This window comes from Hippopotamus amphibius, chromosome 8 (assembly GCF_030028045.1).
Source record: "Hippopotamus amphibius kiboko isolate mHipAmp2 chromosome 8, mHipAmp2.hap2, whole genome shotgun sequence".
NCBI classification, from domain to species: Eukaryota; Metazoa; Chordata; class Mammalia; order Artiodactyla; family Hippopotamidae; genus Hippopotamus; species Hippopotamus amphibius.
In genome coordinates, this window is record NC_080193.1 from 1640425 (window position 1) to 1667436 (window position 27012).

Below are 27012 nucleotides of genomic sequence, written 5' to 3' on the forward strand. Positions count from 1 at the left end.
GACCAAACACTCCATAATAACTTGTGTGTGAAAAGAAACGGAGGGTGAATACACCTCTGTATCTGGATCACTCAACAAGATTCTGTCCACCTCTAGCAAAGACGATATTGTAAGTCAACTCTGCTCCAGTAAAAAATAGACATTAAGCTTTAAAACACCTGCAACACCACGAGTGACAGCTTCTGTTGCCTCCTTCAACCACGTTCCCCTCTAATTTACAATCAGGGAAAAGGAATTCCCCTAAGGCTTTGGTTACCTTAGGAACAACTGTAGAACCCGAAGGCATCCCGAGGACTTGGGGCAGTTCAGCGACAGCAACCTGAAAAGGATGGCTTGCGGGCACTTAATATTCCAGAGCTGTACTGGGCTGTGATACCTGTCCTCAAAAACTTCCCAGGGGTGAGTCATCAAAAATAAAGAAAAACCAGGCAGAATTTCAAGAACACAATTTCAACAGGTAAATTTTACAACCATCTTTACAAAGGGGGAAAAAAAAGCAGCACATGAAAGATGCGCCGTATGCTACATTACTAGAGACAGGCACCTCGCAGCTACAAGGAAACATCATCTCCCACCAGTCCCAACGGCCAGTATCAAAAAGTCTACAGACAATAAAGGCTAAGGTGGGGTTGAAGAGAAGGGGACCCTACCTTGGGGCCGGCAGGATGGAAATGGTAAGAGCCAGTATAGAGAACGTGATAGATGTGCCTTTAAAATGTCCAAATAGATGTACCCTACGGTCTGCACTCCCACTCCCAAGAGCATATGCGCTGAGAACCAGAATTTGAAAAGACACCTGCGCCCACGCGTGCACTGCAGCATGAATCAGAATAGCCAAGGCACGGAAGCCAACAAAATGTCCATGGACAGATGGATGGATACAGAAGTGATACGAGTACACACTGAAATATGACTCAGCCATAAAAAAGAATAAAACAGGGAGATTTGCAGTAACCTATGCTCCTAGAGGTCATCAGAGCACGTGAAGTCAGAAAGAGACAGACAACTATCATATGATATCACTTACAGCTGGAACGGAGAAACTGATACCAGTGAACTAGTTTAGAAAAGTGAAACAGATGCTCAGACTTAGAAAATAAACTTATGGTTACCACTGGGGAAAGGCGGGTGGAAGGGATCAATTAGGAAGGTCGGGTTAATGAATACACTCAAATGTGTATAAAGGAAATAGTCAACTAGCACCTCCTATATTGCAAGGGAGGTGTACCAAACCCTCTATAATAACCTGCATGTGAAAAAAAACAAAGGATGAATATGTACCTGTATGTGTAGCACTGAACGAGATTCTATACACCTGCAAAAAAGACAACATTGGAAATCAAATTTGCTACAATAAAAAATAAACATTAAATTAAAAAAAAACCACGAAAGTCATGAGACACAGCTTTTGTTGTTTTCTTCACAGTCCTGTCTGATTTACAATCAGGGAACAGGACTTCCCCTAAGGCTCAGGTACCTTAGAAACAAGTGTAGGGCATGAAGAAATCCTGCCACATTGCGGCCACTTTTAGCTACAGCAACCTGAAAACTGTTGCTCGGGGCACTTCATATTCCCGAGGATTGCTGGGGTGTAAGTGATACCTGCTCTCCAAAAATCGCCAGGGGTAAGTAATCAAAAATAATAATAAAAAAAGTCCAGAATTACAAAACAATGGAAAATCTCAATCATGAAATGAATGAGATAAGGCCATTTGCAGTAACTCACATGGACCTGGAGACGATCATAGGGAACTGACGTGAGTCACACAAAGGAAGATGGGTCATACGATGTCAGTTATATGTGGAATCTAAAAATTGATACAAAAAAACCCTCCCTGCAACACAGAAACACAGTCACAGACTTAGAAGAGTAACCTATGGAACCAAAGGGAAAGGTGGGGGGAGGCAAAATTAGGAGGTTTAAATTAGCACACATGCCCTCATAGAGAGAAAATACCTAATCAAGACGGACCTGCTGTAGAGCACAGGGAACTCCACTCAACGCACGGCAATAACCACAATGGAAAAAGAATCCCAAAAAAGAATATGTAGATGTCTCCAAGTGATTCAAGTCACTCCACACCAGACACACAAGACTGTAAATCAGCTTTACTCCATTTTACAATTAAATTGCAAAAAACAAGAGAGAAATGGTGACTACATTGCTTGTGGCACAGGGACCCCACGTGGCGTCACATCCCCGGAGCCAGAGCAGGCTCGGGTCCCCAGGCTGCCCCGTCACGGGGCTGGGCGGGCAGCGGCGGTCGTGCCAGCAGCTGCGGCCCCCTTGCACTTGTGCTGCCTGGTCCCCTCGACGTGGGTCCAAACCTCCAGGTCGGGGGGCCCCCCGACAGCTAACACATACCTGGGACACCCAGAGGATGGTGGACCCTCTGGGCTGAAAGAGATCTGAGAAGGCACGTGGTCTCCACGACTCCTGGTAGTGGGGCTCCCAGCTCGAGCCTCGAGCCTTAGAGTCGCCCCACCTGCAGATGACATCACCCTCAAAAGGCAGTTTAGCGTGGCGGGGAATTCATCTGGGGCAGGATGGGCTGGAGGGGAGAAGGAATGAGAGACAAGCCCTCCACTGTTTGGACAGTCACATTCCTCTCTCATTTCTAATCACAAAGAGGATTTTCCCTAAGGAAACCGTGTATTTCTGAGGGACCCAGAAGCTGTGACCACTCGGGACCAAATACAAACACTCTTGCAAGTGCCGCAGGCTCGTACAGGCTGCGTTACAGGTCAGCACGGTGGGGACAAGTTTTCCTTTACCCTCACCTCTCCCAGAGGCCACATCTGGTGACAGTGAGGCTGGACCCTCAACTCTCTGTCCCCCAAACATTTCCTGCTTCCAAGGGTCAGGAGGAGAGGAAATCCTGTTCTTTCCCCATCCCCCTAACGATGGCTTACGGGGCAAAACTGATGGCCTCAGGTGTGGTCTCCCACAGGGTGGCCCCAATGTCACATTTTTCAAAAATGGCCATCCTTCACTCCATTTTAGGGCTTTTCATAGGAGAAATCTTATGGGAGGTGAGAGGCAGTGGAGGTGTGGCCTCAATAGTTAAAATCGACCTTCCCGGACAAACTACTACCAAGGATGTTGGATTTGGCTTTTTCTAGATGATGTTCACACGTAAGATAAGGAACGATGGTCCCAGGTCAGCTAATTAAGCTGAATAGGGCACAGGACGCAGCCCAGGAGTGCGGGTCACCGCTTCTGAGTGGCCACGGGGCAGGGGGCTTCTCATCCGTCGGGTCACAGATTCGGGTAACTTGGCCTGACACCCAGCAGAGGGCTGGTGTGCCGGGACCCCTTCCGTCAGGTCCACCCCAGCGGATGCCCCCCTGCTGGAAGGCGGTGGGTGAGGGTCAATGAAAGAATAAAGCAGATGTGGTGTATATACACAATGGACTATGACTCAGCCATGAAAAAGAATGACATAATGCCATTTGCAGCAACATGGATGGACCTGGAGGGGATCACACTAAGTGACGTCAGACAGAGGAAGATAAACACCGTATGACATCACTTGTGTGTGGAATCCAAAATACAACACAGACTGCTTCTCCCCGGACTCCTCGGTAGCCTGCCAGCAGGTGACTCTCGCGGCCGTCCCCTCGCCTCCTCCAGCCCCGAGGAACCCCACGAGTCTCAGTCATGCGTGAGTGCGTCCCCACCCACGTCGGCCAGGCGGGTGTCCAGGCTGGCAGTGCCTGCTGGAAGCTCTACTGCCTGGAACACAGCATCCGGCCCATGGCCAGATGCCAAGTGACATCTTGGGGGAGATGACTCCTTCAACAGCTTCTTCAATGAGACAGGCGCTGGCAGGCCTGTGTCCAGGGCAGTGTTTGCAGACCTGGCAGCCACGGTCATTGATGAGGTTTGCACTGGCACCTGCCACGAGCTCTTCCAGCTTGAGCAGGTCATCACAGGCAAGGAAGAGGCTGCCAGTAACTACGCCCGAGGTCACTACACCGTTGGCAAGAGCACTGACCTCGTCTCGGACTGAATTTGGAAACTGGCTGACCAGTGCACAGGTCTTCAGGGCTTCTTGGTTTTCCACAGCTTTCGTGCGGGAACTGGTTCTGGGTTCACCCTCCTGCTGATGGAATGTCTCTCAGTCGATGACGGCAAGACGTCCAGACTGGAGTCCTCCGTTCACCCAGGCCCGAGGTGTCCACAGCTGTAGCTGAGCCCTACAACTCCATCCCCACCACCCACACCACCCTGGAGCCCTCTGACTGTGCCTTCACGGCAGACAATGAGGCCATCTGTGACATCTGTCACAGAAACCTCGATATTGAATTGGGAGATTGGGATTGCTGTGGGTACATTACTAATAAGAAAAGATATATATCAAACTGTACACTTTAAATATATACAGTTTTTAATCAAATTGTACACTTTATATGCAGTTTATTGTATGTCAATTGTATCTCAATAAAAGTTATTAAAGAAAAAATATATGTATTTTTATGCCAATTATATCTCAATAAAAGTCCTTAAAAAATAAAATAAAATAACGTTGGGCCTTTTGCACCAGGAACTCCACTCAATACTCTGTAATGACCTAAATGGGAAAAGAATCTAAAAAAGAGTGGAAATATGTGTATGTATAACAGAGTCACTGTGCTGTACAACAGAAAGTAAGACAACATTACAAATCAACACTACTCCAATAAACATTTTTTTAATAAAAAAACAAACCTGGATATTGAGCACCCAACCTACATGGATCTCAATCACCTCACAAGCCAGACGTGTCCTGCATCGCTGCTCCCGAGGTGTGATGGGGCCCTGCGTGTCCATCTGACAGAATGCCCGACCACCCTGGTGCCCCCTCCCCGCATCCACCTCCCCCCCGGCCACATACACCCGGCACCTCCGCTGAGAAAGCCTACCATGAACAGCCTTCTGCAGCAGACGTCACCAGTGCCTGCTTCGAGCCGGCCAACCAGATGGTGAAATGCGACCCTCGCCGTGGCAAGTACATGGCCTGCTGCCTGCTGTACCGTGGCGACGTGGTTCCCAATGCTGCCACTGCCACCATCAAGACCAAGCGCACCATCCAGCTTGTGGTCTGGTGCCCGACTGGCTTCAAAGCTGGCATCGCCTGCCAGCCCCCCACGGTGGTCCCCAGGCCGTGTGCGTGCTGAGCAACACCACGGCCATCGCCGAGGCCCGGGCCCGCCTGGACCACCAGTTCGACCTCACGTCTGCCACGCGCGCCTCCGTGCACTGGTACGTGGGGGAGGGCATGGAGGAGGGCGAGGTCTCGGAGGCCCGGGAGGACCTGGCTGCCCTGGAGAAGGCTTCTGAGGAGGCTGGAGCGGATAGTGCTGAGGGAGAGGATGAGGGTGAAGGCTATTAACCGGTCTGCTGCAATTTTACACTCGTCTGAGGACCGTTTTATTTGTGTCCTGTGAAGCTGCCCGTTGTGGCCCTACCTTGTCAATAAGTGATATTTCTATTTTCGGTGTCAAAAAATAAAATACAACACAAATGAACTCATTTACGAAACAGAAATAGACTCACAGACCTAGAAAACAAACTTATGGTTCCCAAAGGGGAAGGGGGGGGGGAGGGATAAATTAGGAGCTTGGGATTAGCAGACACACTGCTGTATATAAAACAGACAACCAACAAGGTCCCACTGTAGAGCACAGGGAACTAAATTCTGTATCTTGTGATAATCTATAATGGAAAAGAATCTGAAAAACTGTCTATCCATCTGAATCACTTTGCTGTGCATAAGAAACGAACACAACATTGTAAACCAACTATAGGTCAATTAAAAAAAAAACCACGCTCACCCTCTCTTGGACCCTCTCTCTCTTCTCCATCTCCACTAACTGGCCCTGACCCTAAGGTCAGCTTCCTTCCCTGTTTCCACTGCGTCTGACACCCAGAGCACAGCGCTGGGGCAGGGGGCTTGGCCTTCTCTGAAGAGCTGGCCCTGGGCAAGAACCACCCCCCCAAGGCCCCCATCCCACCCCCCACCCTCCCCAGCCCCCGTCTTTGGTCCAGGCTCTTTGTACCGATGGGAGACGGTGTCCTGATGGCAGAAGGCCTGCTCAGAACACAGGAGCTCCTGGTGGGGAGGGGGTGTCTGGTTGGGAAGGGTCTCCACACAGGTTTCCGTGTAAACCAGCGTGGGTGTTGGAGGAAGAAGGGGACCCCGTCAGGCTGCAAGGCAGGAGCACCCCTCTGGCTGCAGAGGCGAGAAAGGCCGGGGGTGGGCGGCTGGGGAGGGGGCCACGCAGCGAGACGAGAGGAGGGGGTGGCACAGGGGACGTCGTGGGCAGGACGTGGGGGGACCGGTGTGTGCAGAGGCAGAGGAGGAGAGGGCCTCCGGGCACGGGCCGTGATCAGCGAGGCCGGAGAAGACAACGCGCGGAGGAAAGAGGCTGAGGAGAGCGGCTGGCCCAGGAGAGCGGCTGGCCCAGGAGGGCGGCGGGAGGAGGCGGCTGGCGCGGGAGGCGAACGCCGGCAGAGCAGGGACGCGGCGGCCCGTGACTCCGCAGGCCCCTTCCCTCCAGGCCGCAGCGGGTGGAGGGAGGAGGGCGGGGATGGCGGGGGCGAGGCCCACGGCGGGAACGCGGATGAGCCGGCAGGAGGCAGAGGCCCCGCCGGCCTCCAGGAGGGGAACCGGTCCCCTCGCCCCCAGGACAGCCCTCCGCTCTGGGGGTGCCCGTGACCCCGGGACGGGATCGGTCCAGAGCCCTGCCGCACTGCTCCCTCCTCCCGGAGACGAGGCCACGTGAGCATCAGGCAGGGAGCGGCTCGTTTGCGGCTGCCCCGACCCCTCTCAGTCCTGGGGTCTGGGAGCTGGAAGAGCCGAGGGAGGCCCCGCGGGGAGCACAGAGGCGCTTGCCTCCTCTCTGCGGGAGGGAGAGCTGGCCTGGCGGAGGGCGGCGGCAGAGGGGCCAGGGACCGAACGGCGGCGGGAGAGCCTTTCAAGGGGGTGCTCTGGACCCGAGGGCGGAACCCCCCCGGCCGCAGGGGCCATGGAAGGTGAGTGACAGTGGTAGATACCCACCTGGGCGGATGGGGGTGGGGCGGAGGCGGCACACGTGGGAGGCTCTCCCGCCCGAGGCCCCGCCCCACGGGAGTCCTGGTGGCTGGGGGCGCCTCTGGCCTGCGGTGCAGGAGGGGTGGTCTATCAGGACGCCCCCTCCGCACTCCCCAGGCCACCTGTTGCCTGGGTTTCCTGGTTATCAGACACTGAAGAGGGGGCTCCCCCAGAAGAAAGGGCTTGGCTTTCCCCACCCTGCGGGAGGCGGCTGTCAGTCGGCAAATACATCCAGACGTGTGTGATGTCCGGGAGCACCGGCTCGGCCCCGTGAGCTGAGCAGCTCTGAGCGGAGGGGCCGTTTGGTTTCCGCCTCGGCCCGTGGTGACTAGACCCACGCGTGGCCTCCGGGCCGTCCTGGCAGCAGCAGGCTAGGGCCCCTGCGTCACAGCCGAGCGGCTCCTCCCCGCGGCTGCCGGCAGGTGTGACACCAAAGCACTGCACCTGCGGTACATCGCTGGCCTCCGCTTCCACCTGCAACAGGACTGGCCAGAGTGACCATCTTCTTCTTTTTTTTTTTTTTAACTTTTTTGGCCATGCCATGCAGCATGTGGGATCTTAGTTCCCTGACCAGGGATCAAGCCCACGCCCCCTGCAGTGGAAGTGCAGAGTCTCTTAACCACCGGACTGCCAGGGACGTCCCGGGAGTATTTGGTGGTTAAGCCACCCGTGAGCCTCTGCAGCTGTGACCGTGCCCTGCCCCCGCCGCGGGAGGGGACCGGCCTGGGACAGGCAGGTGATGGGGAGAGGGGCACGAGATCAGGGTCCCCACCTCTCTCTCACATGACTGTGCGGGTTCCCTCAGGGAGGGTGGGCCTGATCGGTGACGTCTAGCTCTTTGCTGCATCGCGTAGCATTTTCTATAAAGTAAACAAAGCACAATGCAGTGTTCTGAGTTATGTTGAACAAACTTTGGGAGTAAGAAGAACAGATAACCAAAGGCATATTTCACCATGCTAACTGTGATAATCACCTCCGCTCTCAGTTTTCCATGCAGGTTTGCAGTCTGCCGTCTTCCGACACCCGCGGGGCTGTGAGGGGGCATCGTTCCTCCCCGTCACAGCCAAGGACACTGAAGCGAGGGGCTGTGACCTCACGAGTGGGCTCAAGACACAGCCCGGCACCAGCGAGGACAAGGAGGAGCAGGTGCGCCTGGCGGCAGACCCCTGGTCCCCCCGGAAGCGGGGCCCCGTGGTGGAGAGCAGCTCACAGAGACAGGGGGTGGCAAGCATGGCCTTCTTGGGTCAAATGAGTTAATATATATTAAAATATTAAGATGAAAATAAAGTAGGCCTCACTCTAATAATAGGAGAACGTCTTATGTAAGAATAATTATAGAACGAATCAGAAAACAAAATCCAACAATTTGCTGTTTATAAGTTACAGATATATAGCAAAATATATACACAAACTTTAAAAATAAAATGCCGAGCTAAATAAACTCTCATGCAAATGCAAATTCGAAAAAAGCAAGGGGCTTCTATTAGGATATTTGGAAAAGAGAAGTTGAAGCTAGAAGCATGAAAAGAGGCGGAGAGGGCACTAAAAGGCACAGTGTTTCCATGTGTCACTATTGACCACGTATGCCCCGCATGTGGTAATTACGCGGTCATCTATACCCTGCCTATTTCTTAAGATAACTTCAAGACTAACAAAGCAACAACATGCATAAAAGAGAAACAGAAATTAAAGCAAAACAGAAACACACAAAGGGAAAAAACACAAAATCAGACTATGATTTGACCAGGTAAACGAGAGTTCTTAACTAGTTTGGGGTCACAGAGCCCTTCCAAAATGTGGCAAGTGCTACAGAGACCAGCCCTCTCCCAGAATAACTCACGCTGCACACATCCCCACAGCTCTGTTCAGCCCCAGGGTCCACGACCTCTGAAACCCCTGCAGGCTCATGGGCTCCCAGACAGTCCTTGGACCCCAGGTTAAGAAATCTGAAGTAAAGTTACAGAGAGCATGGATTTGAATAAAATAACATAAAAACTGATTTAACAAATAGAACTGCTGGAGTAAAAACACGTCTTCAGAGTGCACAAATGCCTTATAAAAACTGATAATACATTTGGGCCCAGAGAAGGTCTACGGACACTTAGAAACATTGACGCCACCACATACAATAAGAAGTGACAGCCATGACCTCAGTGGTCATTGCTGGGAAATACTGAAATAATAATAATAACAGTAATAACAATACCCGGGCCAAAGGGACAGTCCTAAGATAACAGCAAGAGACACCACACGTCAACATCCTTGAGCTCACAACACACTAATATAAGAAAAAATTGTAGGCTAAAGTACCCCCATTTACCAGAAACACTGAAAATCATTAACTATATCTAAACAATTAACCTCAGAGATGTAAAGTATGAAGTCAAAAAACAAAAAGAAAGAAGAGAGCCAAATACATGCATTGTGACAAAACAACTTAACTAGTAGACAGAACCGAGAACCGGAGCTTGGCAACACTCAACAACACCTGCGAAGAAGGAAAAAATGTAAGACAATGAAACAAAAACAGACAACTAAATTCAAGAACGATTAAAATATCACCCGGATGATCTCTTATAACAACACACTGTCTGAGAACCTACACAGATGAAAAGATTTTAAGTACATAAGGAAGCAAGGAAAGAATCTGAACTGAAGGAACTAGGTTCTGCTCCTAAAAAGAAAGTACCTGCCTGGTCTTGGGAGACCATCGTCTTGTGAGAATCTGTCAACCCTTCAGAAAGGGCGTTTTAATCCCCATGTTATATAAATTGTCAAAAGGAAGAAAGGAGATGGGGGGGAGGAGAGAGAAAGTGCATATTCAAGGATGTGCGCACAGCACAAAATGAGCTGAGAAAAGCTGGGGCTGAGCGGGGGCACCCGGGCGTGGCAGGGACGCCCCAGGCTTGCTGGGGGTGGGGGGACACCAAGGTTGGCTGAAATGGGGGTTACATGCAGAAGACCCCTGAGGGTTGGTTTTAAGGAGAGCGGTGACATGTGCAAAGTGATGCTTGAAAAAAAAAATACTGGGCTAGGGGCACAGTGTGCGGGGAGAGACATCCAAGGTAGGACGTGGACGACTGCCCTGCCCAGCGAGGACAGGCCTGGCCAGGGCGAAGGCCGAACGGGGGTGGGGGGGCGAGGAGGTAGACCTTGGGGGGACACGGTCCCACCTGCACCGAGCAGGGTGTCAGCATCCTGCCTCCACTCTAACGACGGAAGACCCTCCGTGCAGGCTGCCTGCAGACAAGGCCGGCACTGCGCACTCAGGCTGGTCCACCCGCTCACGCAGAGGCTGCGGGCGGGGGGGAGGGGGCTGGAGAGCCGGTTCCACGCCCCCCAGACTCACACGGCAGAGAGGAGCTGGACAGAGCTCATCTCCCCAGCCCAACAGAACTGTCGTTTTAACATCTCTGGCCTCCCAGGCTCCACTCACCAAGTAATCGCCATGGCTTTTCCATCTTTACTCATCAAAACCGCACACAGCTGCCCAGCGGAGCGTCTCGTGACGGGCTCATGGGACTTCAGCCAGAAACGTGGAAAACTTCAGAACAGCTTGGGCTGGGCCTCCCCGCGCCAGTGCTGAGGCGCCCGGGGGGCCCGTACTAAAGACCCTCGAGCACGCACGAAAGCCTGGGACAAACGCTCACCCGCCGGCCAGACGAGGCACTGCCTGAGCCCAGCCCTGGGGCGGGAGACAGGGGACTGAGAGAGGATGGCCACCTTCACGCTCTGCCCAGGGCGATACCGTGTGGCAGACGCTGGGGCGGCCTGGGAGCCAGCCCGGGCTCGCAGCCTGCTATGCGGGGGACCCGCTAACCACCTGGGGAGCTTCAAACACACGTCGCTGTCGGACCCCCTCGCTGGGGCGCCCCGCTGAACGGGCCTGGGTGGCACACAGACAACGGCACTCGTGAAACAAGCCCCTGTGGGGAGGACAGAGAGAAAGAAAGGATGCAGACACACGGGCGCTGCGGGACGGCGTCCAGGAAGCGTCCTGCGCGGGGCGCTGCAGCCCAGGGCACCGCACCCGGGCACACGCTGGAGGCAGGGAGGGGAAGGCCTGGCTTCAGGGGGCCCTGCCATTCTGGGAACCAGGGAGGAATGGGGCTCCCCTGCAGTGGGGCAGGGGTCACTGTCGGTCTCCATCCTCACTGGCCAGCTGACAAAACACGTCGTGCGTGGTCACACTCGGAACGGCAGCCTTGCACCAGCCCTTAGGGGAAGGTGGCTGGTCCGATGTGCACGTCTCACGGAGGGGGTCACCAAGGGGGGAGGGGCCAGAACTGGAACTTGAACCCAGGTCTTCTGACCCAATCGCCTTACATCCCCTGGCAGTGGAGGGTGGAAGGGAGGCTGCGAGCCCCAGACCAGAGCCGGGCCCCGCTGGCATCCCAGGCAGGCTGAGGGGGGGACCCCCAGTGAGCCTTGGCCTGGGCTGAGCCAGAGCCGGGCAGCACTGTTCTCTGGCCTCCTGGACCACACCACCCGCCAGAACCGCCCCAGCTACCCCAAGGCGAGGCCCGAGACAGCCTCACCCTCAGCCCCGCCCGGGACGAGTCCTCCAGACCCTCCCTCTGGTCTGGCCCGAGCTGGCCATCCCCAGCAGTGCCCGAGGTGGGCCGCAGACGCATCTAGTTTGGACTTGTTCTCCTTCAGCTGACTGGACCGCGAGCACGGCTACTTCCTCTAAAAGGGCCTGACTGTTAAAGAGCTCATCTGACATTTTCACGGGTTTAACCCCACTTTCCGCCTCTGACGTTTATTCTTCCAGATTCTGGAAGAAGCAAACAGAGGGCAGAGCTAAACCCCGCCGGGTCACAGGTGAGCAGGAGACAGCCGAGAGCCGGCTGGGCCCCGGCGCCCCGGCCTGCGGCCTTCCTACCCCACCCACCACCCAGTCCACCTGCCGGGCCGGGACTGCGCGGGCCCTGCCACCGGGGCGGGCGCCCGTTTCCAGGCCACACGGGTCCCGGGAGGCGGGTGGGCCCCACAGACGAGAGAGGGGGTCGGGCTGCACGTGGCAGGGGCGCGGGCTGCGGCGCCTCGCCTAGAGCTTGTGCCCAGCGTGGACCTTCTGGTGGCGGATGAGGTGCGAGCTGCCCCGGAAGGCCTTGCCGCAGCGGCTGCACTCGTAGGGCCGCTCCCGCGTGTGCGTCTTGTAGTGCTCGATGAGCGCCGCGCGGTGCCGGAAGGCCTTGCCGCACTCGTTGCACACGTAGGGCTTCCGGCCCGTGTGGATCCGCTGGTGCTGGATGAGGGCCGAGCTGTGGCAGAAGGCCTTGCCGCACTGGCTGCACTCGTAGGGCTTCTCCCCGGTGTGGATGCGCTGGTGCTCGATGAGCGAGGAGCTCTGGCTGAAGGCCTTGCCACACTTGTGGCACTTGTAGGGCTTCTCGCCCGTGTGCGTCTTGCGGTGCTCGATGAGGTTGGAGCTCTGGCTGAAGGCCTTGCCGCACTCCTCGCACGCGTATGGCTTCTTGCCCGTGTGGATCCTCTGGTGCCGGATGAGGTGGGAGCGGTGGCAGAAGGCCTTCCCGCAGAGCTCGCACACGTGCGGCTTCTTCAGCGTGTGGATCTTCCGGTGCTGGCTCAGGCCCGAGCTCTGGTTAAAGGACTTCCCGCACTCCTTACACTGGTAGGGCTTCTCCCCAGTGTGGATGCGCTCGTGCTTCCGGAGGCTCGAGCTCCGACTGAAGTCCTTCCCGCACTCCCTGCATGCGTACGGCCTCTTCCCGGTGTGGGTCTTCTGGTGCTGCACCAGGGCCGAGCTCTGGCGGAAGGCCTTGCCGCACTCCCGGCACTCGTAGGGCTTCTCCCCAGTGTGGATGGCCTGGTGCCGGAGCAGGTGCGAGCTCTGGCTGAAGGCCTTGCCGCACTCGCAGCACTCGTAGGGCTTCTCCCCGGTGTGGATCACCAGGTGCCTGAGCAGGTGCGAGCTCTGGCTGAAGGCCTTGCCGCACTCCCGACAGGCATAGGGCTTGGCTGGCTGTGCGGTCCTCTGAGGCCTCTCAGGTCCCGAGGCCCCCCCGCCCGCCGTCCCCCCGTCAGGCCCACTGGACGCTTCCCCGCTGCGGGTTACCTGGCACACAGTCAGGTCTGACTTCTGGAGGAAAACTGGGCCAAACAGCAGCTCCTCGTCCTGGGGTCTATCTCCCGGGGGGAGGCTCTGATGCTGAACGGGGCTCGAGCACAGGCTGAAGTCCCCCTCATACTGGCCCTGCTCCCCGAGCGGGACCTCCTTGTAGATGACGGCCATCTGCTCTAAACCCCTCTCCTGAAGAAAAGGGTCCCCCAGGTCCTCCTCCGGGAAGAGGTGTGTCTGCACTTCCATCACGTCCTCAAACACAAAAGCCTCACCCAGCTTGGCGGCCGGGGGAATCTCCATCGTGGGTCCAGACTCACCCCCGGTGACTGTATCTCTTTGGGACACACTTACTGCTTTCAGATTCTGAAAAGAAAACAAGAGACACTGTCAAGTCAGCAAGTCAAGCACCTAGTAGGTGCTGGGGTCTAAGGCAGATATAACCAAAGACACAGTCTTGCCCTTGAGATGGTCCTTACTGACTTAGAAACAAATCTGACTTACCAGAAACAACAGCAGGGAAGACAGACAGACAGACAGACAATGTCACACTGTAGTGTCCAGACTCTAAAGGCTCAGGGTGTCCAGAAAGGCAAGTGAGGACAGGAAGTGGAGCCATTCCGGAAAAGAGGCAAGACTCCGGCTTCTGGAGGAGGTTGGGGCTGGGGTCTCATCGGGAAAGAGAGAGCACACACCTCCCTCCTACGTCAGTCGGCTGCACCCCTCCAGCCGGTGCCCCAGCCGGAGCCCTGGGAGTCAGCCCTCACTCCCCCACTGCACACCCCATCCCACCCATTTCCCGGCTTCACTGAAGGGGTCTCTGCCTCTCTCCTTGCTGTCACTGGGCAGTTCAGGCCTTGGTGTGACTCACCTCCCTGCTGGCTGTCTTCCTCCAGCTTCCCCTCCTCCCTCCCGGTCCATTCTTTACGTGGATGCCAAGGTCAAATGCCCAAAACACAGTCCTGATCGTGGCACCCCACTTTGCAGGGGCTTGCAGCAGCCCACGTCCTCCACGCCTGGCCCTGCGGCCCCATCCCCACCTCTCCTTCCACGCACCCCTAACCTTCCAGCTCCACAAGTCACACATGCTGCCGTTTCCTCCACCTGACTGGTCTCCTCTCTTCTCACATGGCCACGTGCTCATCCTTCCAGACTCAGCCCAAATGTCCCCTCTTCTCTGCACCCTTAGGCTCTGACAATCTCAGGCACGGGGCCTCAGTGACCGTGGAGCATGCGGCACGTGTCCGTCACAGCAGTCACCACCCTGGAGGGCAAACGGCATGGCAGGACTCTCCCCACCACCGCCTACGAGCTCCCCAAGGGCAAGTCCGGGGCTCCCCCGTTTTGGAATCCCCAGCTCCCCGCAGAACCACTCAGTCTCTACACACACATTTGCTGAATAAATAAATGATTGAACAGAGGAAAAGTCATTTGTTTTTGCATTATAACTGCTTACCATGTTTTTATTTTATTTTGCCAAAGTACTCTTTATTCAAATAAGTCAATTATCTGGGAGATAAAAATAAATGAAACAGACAAAAGCAGAGCCGCTCTGGTTGAAGGGAGTGTTTTCGTAGGGACAAGGAAGGAGGCAAGAACACCCCAGGCAGCCCCGCATCCCACTGTGGGGGCCCCGAGGGAGCCCCACAGGACTCCATTCAGCTCTAGAGAAACTCTTTACCGTAATGATGACAATTTGAGTTTACTGAGCACCTACTGTGTGCAAGGCATTGTGAGACCTTTTACAAGCACATCTCACTTACTCCTCAGGACTCCATACAAAGGTACTATCATCCTTACACTGAAGCTCAGAGAGGGACTGCCTCAAAAAGTCATACTAAGTTAATCAGAATAGTCACCATGACACTCATGCCTACTTGGAAATTTTTAAGTGAATTTTCAGCCAGTAGAAAAGCCAGGTGTGAAAAAAAAGCACAGAACTGCAGTATCCTCAAGAAGCCTGTGATCACTCCCACTCCTCTTCACAACCACCATCTCCACTCCACCCCTCCTCTCACCCGACCTCCTCAAACCTCTCGGCCCATTTTCACCCCGGTCCGCCCACCCCTTCCCCAGCCTAGCTTAGGCTGTCTCTGCAGCGGGTCTCACTATGGGCGTCACTTCAACCAGCTCTCACGTTCCCTTCCTCCCTGCCCTGCTGCAACCAGCCACTAACTACCCACCTCCCCTGCCAACTCCTAAGATGCTGAATGTTGCCAAGGAAAATCACACGACTGTGTGTGGCTGGGAGACAAACTTCAAGTTTCCAATTTCAGCTGGGACTTCGGCTCCAGCATCTAATGATGACCTCCTTACGGCCGAGCCCTCTCTTCTGGGTCCTCACGTCCCCCGCTCTGGCAGGGCTCCCCAAGCAAGACTTCCTTCTCAAAACCCTTCATTTCGGAGACAGCAAATTGGCAGCCTGGGGATCCTGCCACAGACACGCTGCGTTTGGCTTTCAAAGAGCCAGGCTTTTCCTCTCCGTTTGGCTTAGCTGCCAGTTTCTAAAACGCAGTAGGTTTGCTCATGAAACGCTGGAGGATGTGACAGTGTGGGCCCACCCTTCCCTAACCCACCTTGGCGGACAACCCACCTCCGCCCCCACGCCCCACTTCATCCCCTTGGTTTCCGAAAGTTGCTTCCCCCTCCCTAATTTTCATGCCCTCTGATGCCTCTTCCCTGGTATCTGGGGACGGTGACTCTCCCCCCCGCCACCTGCTAAAGCCTGGTGTCCCCGAGCATCCCTCCTCGGGGAGGCTTCCATTCCCACTGTGTACCAGCTACACGCGGACGTCTCCACGGCGCTGAAAAAGTTGGCGACGCTTTATCTGTGCCCAGCGAGCTTTTAACTCTTTGGGGACCGAAAACCCAGAGGTCTGCGACGCCACGCGCCCCAGCTCCCTCGGGCCTCCCCCGGCTCCTCCGGCCTCCGTCGCTCCATCCTCCCGGGGCCCCCGGGGCTCGGGCTCCCGGCCCGCCCTCAGGCCCGTCAGGCCTCCCGGCCGGACCCCCACCCGCTTCCCGCAACGGGGGCCGCCCACCCCCGCGCCGCCGGTGGGACAGGTGGCCGCTCACCTGGGCGGGGCGGGGCCGCTCACCTGGGCGGGCGGGGCGGGGCCGCTCACCTGGCCGGGGCGGGGCGGGGCCGCACCTGAGCCGCTCCTGCCCGCGGCCGTGGCCTCGCTCGGCGGCGGCTGCTGACGCGGAGCCCGCCGCGGCCCGACCGCCCGAGCCCCGCCCCCGCCCGCGGCACTTCCGGGGCCGCTCTAGGCCGCGCGGAGGCCCCCGTCTCGCTGGTCCCGCCGCGCCGCGCGCCGCCGCCAGGACGCCGGGCCCCGGGGGCGCGGGCCGCAGGGTGCGGGTCGGCGGGGCCCGTCGGGCGGGCGCAGGGCTGCGGGCCGCCCGCGCGCGCGTCCCGGCTGGGCGGGTGTCGGCGGGGGCGCCGAGGAGGAAAGTGAGGCCGCGAGGGGCGGCTGGCTCCCGGGCACCTGTCCTGGGTCGGGGGGCGGCCGGGTCCCCGGGAGAGGGGCGGGCGCGCACGGGGCCGAGCAGCCCGTCACCCCGCGCAGGCCCGGGGCCCTGTTGGCAGGCGCCCGCCCTGCGTGGGGAGCCCTGGTCCTGCCTGCCCACATCGTCCCCGCGGAGACGAGGGAGGAGGGCCCGGAAAAGGCCCAGGAGGTGGCCGGGAGCCTAGGCGGGACCCTCTCTGGACCCCAGCCCAGCGCATCCGAGGGATGGCTTCCGTTCACGTGGCGCCTGGTAGGGGGACCGGGAAGGAAGAGGGGTGTGTTCTTCCAGCCCCCACCCCCTCCCAGAGCCCAGTTCTGCTTCTGGTGGCGAGACTTGCCCCTCCGCCCCGGGAGGGCTGCTGCCCGTTCTGCCCGCGCCACCCGCCCACGTGTCTTCAGCACCTTCCGTCCTGGCCCTTCGGTGCCTCTGAGCGCCCCTACACCCTATACACACTCACTCCTGCCTCCTTGCCCCATCCAGGAGTGGGCAGGGGCTCCTGGGGACCCCGTCCAGTCACCCTGGGTGTGTTGGACTACGGCGAACCATGCAGAGCTGGGAACAGCAAGGGCTGCTTCCTTTTTCTCTCACTGCAGCTCCTCCAGTCACAGGAAGGCAAGGGCCACCAGTCTGAGCCCCCTGGGGGCTGGTGGGGAGGCTGGGCCCCAACCCAAGGGTCTCAGGTGCTTCCTCTTCTGCAACGATCCCCAGAATCCCTACCCCCACCCTCCCAGACCGACCACAGTCACTCTTTCAGCAGGGATCTCATGACCCAGAGAATAGTTATTGTTGACATGGTGAATATTATTAACCCATTTTACAGAGGAGGAACATCAAGGCTCAGAGAAAGGCAGGGCCCCAAGATCAGGAGAGAAGTGGGAGGCTGACAGAAGGCACTCGTCCTACACCCCACGCCTAGGCTGTGTAGCCCACGGAGCAGTAATAATCTGCGTCATCTTCAGGCTGCACGGGGCTGATGGTCAGGATGCAGGTGTTATGGGCTGCATCCGTGGCTGCCGAGAAGCGGTCAGGGGTGCCAGGGGGCCGGTGGTGGTCCTCCTCCGATCGGTAGTAGAGGAGCAAGCGGGGGGCGCTGCCTGCCCGCTGCTGATACCAGGACACGCCGTAGTCCCCAACGGTGGCATGATAGGGGCTGAGCATGCAGGAGAGTTGGGCCACTTGGCCTGGGAAGACCAGCAGTGCTTCCGGCTGGGTCAGGGCTAGCTGGGAGACTGAGAGAGACAGACACACTCAGGCCTGGCCTGGGCCCCTTCCCTCCTGCCTGCCCACAAAGCCTTGGTCAGACTCCTGGAGGATCCGCTCCCAATAGCTCACAGCCTGGTGCCATGGGATCGGCACTGGGTGGGCACAGAGCTGGTGACCCCTAAGCCCCCCTTAGGGCCCTGTTCCCAAAGAGTCATGTTCCGCTAAGGATCTAGAGTTCAGAGGGTGGGCTGGCGGCCTCTGGGTCCTTCTGCCCACCCTCATACCTTGCCCTGCAGACCCCTATCACGTGGGTCACACTGGCTTGTCCAAACCCTGGCTACAGACTGACAAGCCCCAAGAGGCCTCCCGAGCTGTTACTACCCATCGGCTCAGCCTCCGGCCACTGGCCGCCCGAGGGTTCGCGTGCCCTTGAGGTCCTGTGAGGTAGGGCCCGGCCCACCCCACCTTCCCCTCTGAAAAACTCAAAAGGTGACCAGTCCCTGAGACCCCGCAGAGTCAGAGTCCAAATGGACCCTAGCGATCTGATCACTCACAGATGGGGAAACTGAGGCCCACACAGAGAAGCGACTTGCCTCACGTCTGGGTCAGGGCCGCCTGTAGCCACTTCTCTCCATCCCACTGGCCCTTCCAAAACCCTCCCCACTGCCCACATCGATTTGCTTCCCTGCAGGGGCCTTCTAGAGCCACGGTCCTGTCTCCCACCCCACCCCCAGGTGAGCCAGGCCCAGGGAGGGCTCACCTGCCAGGAGGCCCCCAGTCAGGAGGAGGACCAGATGCCGGCAGGCCATGGCCAGAAGCAGGGAGGCAGGTGGGAGTCACGCGTCGTGTTGGGCTTTTGCCGGGCGTGCTCTGGGAGCTTCAGGGCACGCAGGGGAGGCTGCTGGACCACGGCAGGCATGCAAATGAGCGCACTGCTGGGGGGGAGGGCAGTGGCGAGGCCCAGCAGCCGGGCCTTGTCTCCCCAGACGTCAGCGTCCCGGCCTCGCAGGGCCCTCTGCAAACGAGCCCGGAAGTCCACACGTGCAGTCGTAGCAGGTGGCTGCTCCTCACTGAGGTTTAACTCACACGGTCAAGTGCACAAGTCTTACAGGCATGGCTCGGTGATTTTATATATATATATATATATATATATATATATATATCTCCCTGCAGCCTCTACCCAGACCAAGATTTAGAACATTTCCACTGCCCCAGAAGACTCCCTCATGTGCCCCCCCGCCCCCCGCCGGTAACACCCTCTCGGCCCCGGACAGTAACCAGGTGGGACTCTGTGGTTAGATCAGTTTTGCCGTAGAACGAACATCAACTATAAATGCGTCGTCTTTTGTTTCTGCTTCCTCTCTCCAACGTTATAGGAGTCATCCGTGTGTGCGCCATTGTTTACTTTGTTGTCACAGCTGTGTGTAAGGCGCTGTGTGGACAGCCACCACTAGTTTATCCATCTCCTGTTCCTAGCCATTCGGGTGCTTTCATCTTTGGCCATTACGAGGACAACTGCTGTGGGCATTCCTGCTCGTGTCTTTGGTGCAGCTGCGCTCTGGTTTCTGCTGGGCAGTCACCAAGGACTGGGATCGCCTGGGAGTCGGGAACGTTTCTGTTTAGGGTTTTTGTTTTTTTTTTTTTTTTTGCCACACTGCACCGTGCAGTGTGCGGGCTCTTCGTTTCCCAACCAGGGATGGAATCCGTGTCCCCTGCAGTGGAAGCTCGGAGTCCTAACCACTAGACGGCCAGGGAATTCCTGTTTCTGTTTAGTTTTAGTAGATACCGCGAGGGTTCCCCACACGGTTGTGCCGATTTGCACTCCTGTTGTGGGTAAGAGCGTTTGCCAGACAGAGGGGAGCTGACTTTGGTTGGAATTCAACCCGCACTGGGATTCAAACCTGAATCCTAGATCCTCCTCTTCTTAACTGCACTTCAGCCAAGTTACGTCCCCTCTCTGTGCCTCAGTTCCCTCATCTGGAAACTGAGGACAAGCATCGCGCCAGCCCAGGGGTTGTGAAGACGCAAAGACAGGACTTTGCGGGAGTTCCCTGGTAGCCTAGTGGTTAGGATTCTGAGCTTGCATTGCCATGGCCCAAGTTTAATCCCTGGTCGGGGAACTGAGATTCCACAAGCTATGCGGTGCAGCCAGAAAACAAAACAAAACAAAAAAACAAAGATAGAACTTTGCGTGCATTAATCATATTCTCTATCCTGATGCTTTGACATCTGGGCCTTGCTGACCTTGGAGGGACTGGCCCTCCCAGCCTCAGCCAGTTCCTAGAGACAGTAACATAGTTTTCAAATGCAAACCAACCAATTCTGACCCCACATCCCAACCACCTCCTCGGTAGGGCTCTCTCATTGGGCCACTGCCCTGCTGCCAGGACCAGGTACCAGACAACCAGGGACAGTCCCTCTGCCCCAGAGGATGAAGTTTTTCCAAGCAGCCGACTCTGAGCGCCCTCACCTCGCTTCACTGTTCCTTCCCTCAGAAACCACAAGAGAGGCTCCTGCCCAGTGCTCTGCCGCCCTCGGTCTCCTGATCAGCCCCAGTTCATCCCCACACGCCCCCGCCCCCAGCCCGTGGTGTGTCTTGCCTCCTTCTCTCAGGAACTGTAACAAACCGTCTTCTCAGTGGCCATCGTCTGATTTGCTGGCCTTACCATACCTACATAACAGTAACCCACGTTAAAGCAGTGTGCTCTCATCACCTTGCAGCCTTGAGAGCTCGCCCGGGGAAGGTTATAAAGCTCCCGCTGTCGGGCGCACTGCAGTCCTAACACCTCCTTATGGCAGCTCCGTGATGCTCAAGGCAGAAGACCTCTCCTTGGTGACACTAAAGGCAAACCCCTCGGGACGCAGAGGGGTGGCCGTTGGAGCTGAGGGTCTGGGCAGAGAGTTCCATTCCTTCCGGAATCTGGCTGCAGCCACTCCTGAGCTGTGTTCTGCAGGACGCGGGTCCCCAGGTTCTGGAAGAAAGCGCCCTGCTTGTGAGTTTGGAAAACACGGCTCTAGGGCTTTCCCCAGTGCTGCTTCGGGGCACCTGCTGCGGGCTGAGCTCCCAGGTGGCCCTCGAAAGGGTTACTGCGTTTCATCGTCCGCTAAGCTGCCCAGCGGTGGTGCTGTGCGCGGTGCTTCTCCCCGCCTTTGCAGGTGGGAGCGCTGAGGACAGTCCTGTCCGGAGGCAGAGCGAGGCTGGCAGCTGCACAGAGGAGGCTCCCCCCGCCTCCTGCCTTGAGCTCGCCGGGAAGCTGTGGGAGAGCAGCTAAGGAGGAGGTCTCCTGACTTGCCGTGAGTCCGGAGGCCCAGCCACAACCGGACGGAAAGGGGCAGTGCAAGCGGGGCGGCGGGCTGGAGAACAGTGGCTGTTTCTTACTAAGTTACGCATACTCTCTCCAGAGGACCCAGCAGTCCCGCTCCTGGGATTTACAGCAGAGAAATAGAAACCTCTCTTCACCCAGAGACCTGCAGGCGTGTGTTTGCACTGGCTTCACTCATACATCACCCCAAACGGGAAACAGTCCAAACAGCAGCAGGTGAGTGGATCCACGGACCGTGGCGCCTCCAGGCAGGGGGACCCTCCTGGGTGATCAGAGGGAGGACCCACTGACACTGGTGACAACCCCGGTGAATCCTACACACGGAGCTGAGTGACAGCAGCCGACCCGAAAGGCTCCTGGCTGTCTGCTGCTTCCCTCTCCGTGACAGCCTGGAAGATGTGGGGGCAGGGTGACCGCACAGGGGCATGAAGGAATTTGGGGGAGTGATGGAAGTGTTCTGTATCCCCTGCTGTGGTGGCGGTTCTATGAGACTTGTCACAACTGGAAAACACTCAAAGGGGTGACTTTAACTGTATGTAAATCATACCTCAATAAACTTGACTGAAAAAGGAAAGAAACAAGGACAGAAGACAGGGAAGCTGGGAGTGAGCCCAGGGAAAGGGGACTTGAGTTGGTAGGGAGCCTACGAGATTGGTGAGGATCCCGCTTCTGCTACGGCCACGGCCAGCACCCCAACCCCAGGAACCTCGCCCACTTTCAGCCTGGGAGCTCCGTCTCTACGGGTGGGAGGAGTGTGGTCTCTGGACATCCCTGGGCCACAAGGCTCCAGCCCCCATGAGAGCCCTGCGTCGGGGAATGCCCGGACCCTCCCCACATCCCGTTACCAGGATACTGGGAGGAAGGCATTTCCTGCCCAGACCTCTTGGCAGCTCCTACTGCCATGGAGACCAGCTTGGAAGCTGGGAGGGCCTCAGTCTTCTCTGGCTGCTCTCATCCAGCGAGCGGGAGAAAGAGAAGACCAGGGGTCCTGGACTAGCTGCAGGGCCCCCCCCCGCCCCGCCTCGGGCTGGTGAAGACCAGCTCCAGGGGTGGCTGAGCAGGGATCTCCACCTGAGCCCACCCCCCCATCACCCCCCTCACACATACACCCCCCGCAGGGCCCCACCCCGGAGCAGATCTCAGCCCCAGATCCTTCCTTAGTCGGGAAGTTGGGGGTTGGGGGATCAAAGCCCCCACATCTGTCCTCTGCCCCCTGCAGCCGTGTTCATCACAGTGACGTTTGGAGGTAAGTGGAGCCCCCCGTCCTGGCACGTTCCCGGTGGGAGTACCTTCCCTCTGCCTTGGGGGCGAGTGGGGAGGCGGTGTGGGGAAGGGGTGCACGTGGGAAGGGAGGGGAGCGTCTGGGGTGGGTCCCTCGAGGGGAAACCCCGCTGCGTCCTGGAATACGCACGCGGGCTCCCGTAGGGGCGCACAGGCCACGCTGCCGCCAGCCGCCGCTGTGGAGCAGGTGTTCAAACGGCTCCATCTCTTCGCTGGTCAGGGGTCCTCCAGCTTCAGGGGGTCTAAGGCACCTGACCCTCTAGCCCCAGCTACAGATTCCCAACCTTCTGGTGGGGGTGCTGTCAGATGCCAGAGGTGGGGCTGACGTGGGAGCAGAGGGTTGCGTGGGGGGGGCATGAGTGGTGTACCCCAGTCACCGACATCTTGGGAGATGGGGGGTACATTCCTAAGCCCATAGCCCCCGTCCCTGCTCTGTAGGGAAGAGATGGGAAGGAGGCCGAGGGTCCCAGGTCCGGGGGAAGAGAGGGTGCCACGCGCTCACCTCTGTCCCTCCCCCACAGCCGGCCGCTGGGAGCGGGTGAACCCCTGGTGCAGCCTGGTGGCCCTCACCACCCACCTGAGGCGGAGGGGGCAGGTGCCCCCAGATGGTGAGGGGGCAGGGACGGGTGCCGGGCGGACCGGCTGAGGGCCCCCAGGCAGGGGTAGCAGCACTGCTCTGCCTCCCCCCTGCCCCCCCAGCGACTGTCGCCCTCCTGGCTGAGGACGGGCACCTGGTGACCCTGGGTGAGGGACTGGAGGAGGGGCCCTCCCCGGCACCCTCCACAGGCAGCCCCTGCTGCAGGAGCGCGGGACCTACGTCCTGGTGCAGATCTTCAGTAAGTGGGGCCCAACTCCCCCCGCAGCTGTGTTGGAATATAAGAGGGGCACGGCAGCACAGACCACCGCGCCGTGCTGAGCCCCGACGGGCCAGGACCTAGCCCTGACCTTCCGACACGGTGCCGTGTCCCGGCCCCAGTCTGGGGGGAGGTGGGGGTGGGGACCCTCAGGCCAGCCAGGAACCGGCCTTCCTCCCTCTGCAGGGGGCGAGGGCGGGGCCCCCACCCGCTATGAGTCCCTTCTGCAGGACCTGGATGAGCGGTGTCCAGAGCTGGCAGGGGAGTGTCACAGGAGGGACCCGGGGAGGGTGCGCCCTCCCGCCAGCCCCCACAGGCAGGGCTTCCTGGGCCTTGCAGAGGAGCTGCGCTGGCTGTCGGGCCTGCCCCCGCTGGGCGATGGCCGGAGGAGGCGTGTCGGCCCTCGTCGTGGCCACCAGGAGCAAGGCCCTCCGTCAAGGCCCTGAAGGGCAGGCTCTCTGCTGTCCCGGACCCACTAGCTGGGGCCAGGGGCCAGGTAAGGAGACATGGATCCCTGGGGGATGCTCACACCGGAAGTGGGACCCCTTCCCAGGGGACGGGTGTGTGTGCTGAGAGGTGGACCCCGATGCCAACCTCCCCCAGAGACACACATACGCCGGAACACGCTACGCCCGGAGCCAGGTCCCACCACCCCGCGGGAGGCTCAGTGCCTGCACGAGGGCGGGGAGACATGGAGTTGGGCCTGGCGCGCAGCACGTGCCCAGGGCAGAGCCGCTGAATGGAGTCCATGAAGCACGGTGTGTGTGACAGCGCTGGAAGCACCTGTCCCTCTGCTCCCGTGGGCCCCGTGACCTGGCACATCATGGCCAAGTGGCCAAGCCGGACTCAGATCCAAAGGGGCTGGTGGTGAGCCCTGCCTTGTGGGATCAGGTGCAAAGGCCCAGCCACACTGCTCCTGCAGAATCTGGAATGACTGGGAAATTGCATCAGCAAGAGGGGCAAGGTCGCTGACAAGGAGAGGCCGCCACGGGGCACCTGAGACGTGGGTGCGGAGGAAGGGATCAGAGGTGGAGACGAGAAGGGTGAAGGGGCAGGGGGCCCTGAGAGGAGACAGCACGCTCCTCCAGGGTTTCCAGCCCCCAGGGGTCATGCCCTTGAGGCTTAGGTCACTGTCCAGTCTGGACTACCCGAGGCTGTCAGATGACACAGGATTACAAGGTCTCCCTCCCCACCCAGGACACCAGCTGAAGGGGAAGCGTCCCACACCACCGTGCGACATCCACGCACCCTCCCCGCGGACAGGCCAATGAGAGCGGACACAGCAGGCTCAGGTCGAAAATAAACTCTTTTAATTGCACGTTTTCGTCTCGGGTCACGTGTGGGAAGGGAAACCCCCTCCTCACTCCCAGTCCCAGCTGCGTGGGTACAATCGGACGTCGAGGTCCGGCTATCGGGGAGGGGGTGGAGGTGGGTGCAGGCAGGGCCGGCCCCTGAATCTGCACCCGTCTCTTCAGGGCAGGGAGCTCAGACCTGCAGAGGGAGGGCGGCACAGGGGGAGGTGAGGCCGCAGGTACAGGAGGAGAGACCGCCCCTCCCGCCCTCGCACGGGTCAGGGCCGCCCGCTCACCGTGGTTGTACTTGCACTGCTTCAGGGCCTCGCTGAAGCCCTCACACAGGGTCAGGTCGCTCTGAGTGGTGGCGCAGTCCAGAAACTGCCTGATCTCATAGGCGCAGGGCCCCACCTGCAGGGGCTGCGGGGCAGCGGGGGCCGGGGCCTGGGGTACAGCACAGGAGACAGCAAGGTCGGCGGGGGAGCACCCAGAAGAGGACTCCAAAGCGCAGGGTGCTGGCTGCCCCTCCTAACACCCCCGGGCGCCGGTGCCTCACAGGTTCCCGGCAGGCCGAGGGCCGCAGGCCGGTCTGCCCCGTGTGCCCTCAGCTGCTGCACCCCTGAAACAGGGTGAGCCCACAGCCTCTCAAAGCTGCCAGGCTGGTGCTGGTGCTGATGCTGGTGCAGACAGCATTCCCAGCAGCCTCATAACAGGTGTGCTGCCAGGTGGGGGTGGCAGGTGGGAGAAGGTTCTAGAAAAGCCCAGTGCTCTGCTGGCGTATGAGCCCCAGCCCCACAAGGTCTAGCACCTTCCTGGCTCAGCCCCAGTGATCCTCATGACCTCTGACCCCACCTCGAAGCCCGAATTGGATTCAGGACGGGTGGGGTGCCCGGTGCGGGACAGGTGAGCAGGGAACAGGCCCAGAGTCACTGGCTACTCTTCACCCTTGGGTGCAGGGGCTAAAAGAAGGGGCCACCTGGGAGTGGGAGAGCACAGAGTCAGGAACTTCAACATCCCTCCCTTCTACTAGAGTTCGGTGACCTTGGGCCAGGCTCTGCGCCCCGGTGTCCCCATCTTTAAAGGGCTGGTTGGCGTCTGTCCACAGGGGTCTAGGGACCTTGGCCTCAGGGTACAGGCTGGGGCAGCCGGCCTGTGAGTGACCGGAGGCCAACAGCAGAGGGAGGAATAGGACCCTTCTTGGGCACAGTCCCTGGCCGAGACCTCTCTGGACAGCCTGGGCACTCCTCGCGGGACGCTCCGGCAGCTCCCTGCTCAGCGCTCTTGAGAGGAGGCGGCCTCAGTTTCCCCTGAGCCCTTGCTCACCTGCGGGGCAGCAGGCTGGACGGGCTCTGAGCCCCCGCCGCTGAAGGCTCCGGTCAGGGCGCTGCCCACGACGTGTCCCACGGCGGAGCCCACCGCCACTCCGGCGGCCGTGGTCGCCATCTGCGCCATCAGGCCGGGCTGGCCGGGCGGAGCGGGGGCCGGGGCCGCGGGCGGCGGGTGCGCGGGCGGGTGGGCAGAGGGCGCGGCGGTGCGGCTGCGGGATGGGGGACGCAGGGTCAGTCCCGGCAGGACGGCGGGCCGGGGGCCCCCGGGGTCCGCAGCCCCGGAGGGCGGACGACCACCGTCCCGGCCGCGCGGCCGCGGCGCCCCCGCCCCTCCCCCCCCCAAGATGGCGCAGCCGCCAAGGTCACGCGGTCACGGCCTCGGGCGGCCGCGCGCCCCGCCCCCCCGCCCCTCGGCGGGACCCCGACGCGCTCCCACCTGGCCGGCCGGGCGGCCACGCTGCGGCTCCCCCGGGGCATGGTCGCGGCGGAGGCACCGGCCGAGCCGAGGCGGACACGGCGACGGCGACGGCGGGTCTGGCCCGGGCACGGACGCGGCGGCGCCGGTCAGGCCGCGCGCTGCGGGGCGGGGCCGGGGCGGGGACGCGGGGACACGCCCCCGGGCCCGGGCACGCTGCGCCCGCCCGGCCCCCGGCCCGAGCCGGGTGCGCCCTGGGTCGGTGCGCCGCTGCAGCAGGGCGCCGAGCGCGGACGCGGGGCGGTGGGCCTGGTCCTTCAAAGCCCACCGCGGGGCGCGGGGGCGCCGGGGGCCCGGGCTCCGCCCCTCCCCTGCCGGTGCCAGCCGGCTCGCTGGCGGCCGCGTGGCCTCCGGCTCGCAGGTGGACTGGCGCGGGGAGGAAGCACCTGCCCCGCGCGAGGGTCCCCAGCGCTCCCGCCAGGGGGGCGTCCGGCCCGCCCGCGGACTCCCCTCTGTAAAATCCGCCGCGGGGCGCGAGCAGGCCCCGCTGGGGTGCGACGAGGCCCCGCGCGTGGCCCTCCACCCCACCCGACCCTCTGCCCCACGGATGCAGCGCCAGTCCCCGACAGCGTTTACCCAGCGTGT

At 59.5% G+C, this 27012-nt stretch overlaps 4 protein-coding genes and 1 pseudogene across 4 annotated transcripts; 2 read left to right on the forward strand and 3 right to left on the reverse strand.

Annotated features, from left to right (window-relative positions):
- The first annotated feature begins 3655 nt into the window (after window positions 1-3655).
- On the forward strand, window positions 3656-5433 carry LOC130859093 (tubulin alpha-1C chain-like; annotated as a pseudogene).
- A 2843-nt stretch (window positions 5434-8276) lies between these two features.
- ZNF70 (zinc finger protein 70) lies at window positions 8277-16292 on the reverse strand. Its single transcript, XM_057747267.1, has 2 exons — window positions 16260-16292; window positions 8277-13527 (listed from the first exon to the last, which is right to left on the reverse strand). The coding sequence occupies exon 2, from the start codon at window positions 13462-13464 to the stop codon at window positions 12127-12129; it is 1338 nt and encodes a 445-aa protein (XP_057603250.1). The 5' UTR covers window positions 13465-13527; window positions 16260-16292; the 3' UTR covers window positions 8277-12126.
- Window positions 16293-17445: 1153 nt separating this feature from the next.
- VPREB3 (V-set pre-B cell surrogate light chain 3) lies at window positions 17446-18706 on the reverse strand. The gene is made up of 2 exons (XM_057746687.1): window positions 18635-18706; window positions 17446-17900 (listed from the first exon to the last, which is right to left on the reverse strand). Exons 1-2 carry the CDS (start codon window positions 18681-18683, stop codon window positions 17584-17586), a joined length of 366 nt encoding a protein of 121 aa, XP_057602670.1. The 5' UTR covers window positions 18684-18706; the 3' UTR covers window positions 17446-17583.
- A 1974-nt stretch (window positions 18707-20680) lies between these two features.
- C8H22orf15 (chromosome 8 C22orf15 homolog) lies at window positions 20681-23974 on the forward strand. Its single transcript, XM_057744879.1, is given in 10 exon segments — window positions 20681-20867; window positions 21031-21130; window positions 21277-21413; window positions 22417-22443; window positions 23000-23086; window positions 23178-23267; window positions 23270-23314; window positions 23519-23597; window positions 23649-23828; window positions 23936-23974. Coding segments are annotated over 9 exon segments (882 nt in total). The 3' UTR covers window positions 23779-23828; window positions 23936-23974.
- A 646-nt stretch (window positions 23975-24620) lies between these two features.
- CHCHD10 (coiled-coil-helix-coiled-coil-helix domain containing 10) lies at window positions 24621-26545 on the reverse strand. Its single transcript, XM_057745953.1, has 4 exons — window positions 26389-26545; window positions 25948-26161; window positions 24921-25068; window positions 24621-24823 (listed from the first exon to the last, which is right to left on the reverse strand). Exons 1-4 carry the CDS (start codon window positions 26427-26429, stop codon window positions 24804-24806), a joined length of 423 nt encoding a protein of 140 aa, XP_057601936.1. The 5' UTR covers window positions 26430-26545; the 3' UTR covers window positions 24621-24803.
- Window positions 26546-27012: the final 467 nt, after the last annotated feature.